Here is a 3,825-nt window from a genome sequence, read left to right as displayed (position 1 = left end):
GCAGCAGGGAAACAAGCAGCAGCACGCCGATCAAACAGCCTGCAGGGGCGGGGGAAGGCACCATATCATGGGCCGCGCCGATGTGGTACGAAGGTGGCGGGCAGCTCGCACGCGAGTCCCTGGGGCCGGTTGAGAGAGGCGCTCCGTCGTGCCCGGGACGCGACAAGCCGCGCGGTGCGGATGGGAAACCGAGAGGCGCAGTTATCGGCGGCGGCTGCCAAGAACAGCAGAATACTGCAGGATGTGCATGGTGTACATGCCACACCACACCACGCAATCGCATACTGAACGGGCACGATCTCACGCTGGTGCCACGAGGCATGTCTTGCTGACCAGTTAGCACGTTTATGCAGGGTTTGCGTAACATCAGATCCGAGACAGCGGCCATCGCGCCGGAACGCCCCAAGGCTAAGGAGACGGATTGAGCTCTGGCGTCGCGTGTGTAAGCATAGGACAGACGGAACAACCAAAGGACAAGCCAAAGGGTGACCGGCCGAGGGCAAGCACCCGGTTGAGAGTGCTGTCGTTGTGCTCGTGGCGATCAGGGAGCCAGCCAACTGAGGACCTGTGCACCCCCGCCTGCTGGGTTGGCGGCTGGTGACCCTGCGTGAGGGATGACAGATGGTGCACAGTAGCGTGTTCTGGGTCCCAGAGAATGCTTGCTTGGCTCTCATCAGCGTCATGACGGAGGGGAAGAGGTTGACGTGCCTTGCAGCGTCCATGTCCGGGGCAGACCGAAAGCAGCCAGCCGCCAACTGGACTGGTGGGTAGGCTGGCAGCGCGGCATATCCGGCAGCTGCCCAAGGTCGGTGAACCTGGGGCACGAGTCGTCCGATGTCGAACCATGATGCATGAAAGCTGTGATCAGCCGGCAGTGGGCTGGAGGCAGCGGCCAGGAACAGAGTGCCATGATGTCAGACGATGAAACGAGGGTTCTTTGGAATTTGAGTTTGAGCCAAACGTGCTGAGCAGGACCAACGGGCCGTGAACCGCCTGGAACTGCTCTGCATTGACAGGCAGTCGGATGCCGACAAGGTTGGGAGTGGACGCCGGCACAGGGCATCCCAGGCCGTTGGAGCTGCCGAACCGGACCGGGACCGGTAGAGGCGGCTGGGTGGCGGTGGTTGGCGGTGCCGATCAGGCAAACAGCAGCAAGGAGAAGAGGCTTTCATCTCGGGTGGAGGCGGGCGGATGGACGGCAAGGGAGATGGCTGGCTGGCGGGATCGTAGATTATGCCAATGTCGGACAAGGGGCGAGCCTGTTGGCAACTAGGAAGAGCAGATAGGTACATACGCACGTACACACACACACCAGACACAGCAGTAGGACTGCCATTGTGCAGTGTAGGTGAAGGAGGAGGAGGCGGGAGAGAGACCGAGTGTGTGCGTGGCACGAAGGGAAGTCCTGGTAGCAAGGCCCAGACCGTGGCGAGGCATGAACGAACATGGCGGAGAAGAAGGGCGGGGCGTGGGCGTGAGCATGGGCATGGGCATGGGCATGGGCATGGACATGGGCATGGCACGAACATGGACATGGGGCATGAGGATGAGACCCGGGAAAGGGAGCGCACAACGGCGACTGTCTGTCTTGGCTCAGGGCTCAGGAAAGAGGGCTGAGGTGACAGGCGGAACGCGCCCGAGGGGCCTCCCTTTCTCCCCTTGGACCCTTCTTAGCAGTTAACGGCGGTCCCGTGGCCGACGCCAACAAACACCAGACAGGAGCGCCACCAGACGAAGCCCAGCAGAAGCGGCTACGGCTGCGGCTGCGGCTGCGGTAGAACCAGCACGAGGAGACGGGCTCAGCGCCCAGCCTGCCTAGCGCGCCGATGTCAACACTTCGGTAGTCGGAACCGTCGCACCATCAGCACGGAGTTTGGGATCGTTTTGGGAATGACAGCTCGCCCGGCAAGGTGTGCCCGCTGTTGCGGTTGCGGTCAGACAATGACAGGGCAGGGCAGGGCACTCGACACAGACACAGACACAGACACAGACACAGACGCGTCGATGCTGAGCAGGGCGGGGTGGTGTCGCGCATGAAGGAGGCGACGCAGCCAGATGCCATCCGATGTCAGGTCGTCAGATCGTGCGGGAGCACCGGAGAAAAGGGGAGGGAGGGGAGGGGCTTGGTTGGTTGGGTGCTGGCGGTGATGGTTTGGTATTATTATTATGATTAGGGGCCAGTGTGTTATGACGATGGCTTGGGTGTTGATAGGATGACATGGAAAATCAAACCTGGGGCAAGGCAGGATCGACCCAACCCTGGTTGGGAACTGGCGGGCCAACGGGCCAACGGGTCTACAGTGTTGACTTTGGCTGGGCTGTGTGGCCCTGCCGGTGGATACAACAAAGCTCCTGCTCTCACTCACACTCACACTCACACTCATGCTCACGCTCGGGTCTTGGTGGTGTTTGGCCGCGGGCCCTGGTCGGTGAGGTCGAGTCGAGCTCGATTTCAATTTCGACCCAAGCCTGGGGGTCTGCATTGATCAGGTGGTGGTTGCGCTGCTCCTGCTCCTGCTCCTGCTCCTGCTTGTGCGATGGCTACTCGTGCCCCTGCTCCTTCCGCGGCCACCCCCCCCCCCTGTCTGGGCTGGCCCTGCCTGCCTTGCCCTTGCGTGCTGCTCCCTCAGCCCCCTGGCCCCTTCCCCCCTGGTCTCTCGTCCCTGGCAGGTGGGTCAGCCCAGGCCAACTCTGGAGACAGCCAACCCTTGCAGGGTAGTAGGGCAGCAGCAGGGCAGCAGCAGGGCAGGAGGGACTGGAGGGGGGGAAAGGCAGGAGGGGTCTTGAGAGGGCGCTGGGGGTTGCCCGCGACAGGGGCGCGGCTGGAGTTCACCCGTGGCGCTGCAATGGTTCGCTCTTTGCCTGGAGTATCAGGGCAATTTGAGTTTGACTTGGGGGAGAGAGTCAGGAGGGCGGCAAGACCCGACAGACAGGTGGTCGATGCTTAATTCTCCGACTGCGTGCCCAGGTCGGAGGTCTGCCGTGCCGTCTACCGCCTGCCGCCTGCCCCGGCCTGCCTGCCTGCGTGCATGCGTGCCTGCGTGCCCCTCTCATGCATCTCCAACTGCCTCTTCAGCCAGCGTCCTCACCCATCCAGCCATCCTCAAGACCCTCGCATCCACCCCTCCACCTCCACCTCCACCGCCCCTGTCCAGCTCCGGAGAACAATGCAGAGGACACGTGACGGGCACTGCGACAGGGGCAGGTGTCGAGTGTGATGAAGCACAGAGCGCAGTGCAGGGCAGTGCAGGGCGGCGACGGAGCACGACAGGGCATGACATGACATGGCAGGACAGGCTCTACAAGCCCTTGACTCCCTACTCGCACATTTCTCGGATAAACCGGTGGCATTATTTGCTTGGTTTGATCCAAGTTTGTCCTAAAATTGGTTGATCATAACACCAGGGGTTGACATTGTATATGGACTGTGTGCTATCATATCATAGCTGCTCGCATGGGAAGCACGGTGCCTACCTGCAGCACAGTGCCGCGGAAGCCTTTGTGCAAGACGTTGCCCGTCCATGTAGACTACAGCATCTCTAGACTACCTGCTTGGTTGATCATGTCGACAAGTCGAGGCCTTTATCCAAGGCATGTGTGAGCACCTCGGGCGTGACCTCGGGCGTGACCTCGCACGCAGAGGCTGGTCGGTCCCGAACGCCCATATACAACCTCTCGAGGGCATTGGAGGGCTGCACATGCCATGCCATGCCATGCCATGCCTGCCTGCCATGCCTGCCATGTCTGCATCACGATGCGTTGCCCTGCATCGCAATCTATTCCAACGTTGCAGTAGGCTGCCATCCGCCATCTTACCACTTGGTA

At 61.4% G+C, this 3,825-nt stretch overlaps 1 protein-coding gene across 1 annotated transcript; it reads left to right on the top strand.

The window, feature by feature from the left end:
• Positions 1 to 1,527: 1,527 nt before the first annotated feature.
• On the top strand, positions 1,528 to 1,778 carry INS49_008805 (uncharacterized protein; the record flags this gene model as incomplete). Its single annotated transcript, XM_043169544.1, has 2 exons — positions 1,528 to 1,581; positions 1,626 to 1,778. The coding sequence occupies 2 exons, from the start codon at positions 1,528 to 1,530 to the stop codon at positions 1,776 to 1,778; spliced, it is 207 nt and encodes a 68-aa protein (XP_043027224.1).
• Between the last annotated feature and the right edge of the window lie 2,047 nt (positions 1,779 to 3,825).

This window comes from Diaporthe citri (genome assembly GCF_014595645.1).
Source record: "Diaporthe citri strain NFHF-8-4 chromosome Unknown scaffold_3, whole genome shotgun sequence".
Taxonomy (NCBI): domain Eukaryota; kingdom Fungi; phylum Ascomycota; class Sordariomycetes; order Diaporthales; family Diaporthaceae; genus Diaporthe; species Diaporthe citri.
Note: the sequence above shows the minus strand (reverse complement) of the source record. Positions and strands in the feature narration are given on the sequence as shown.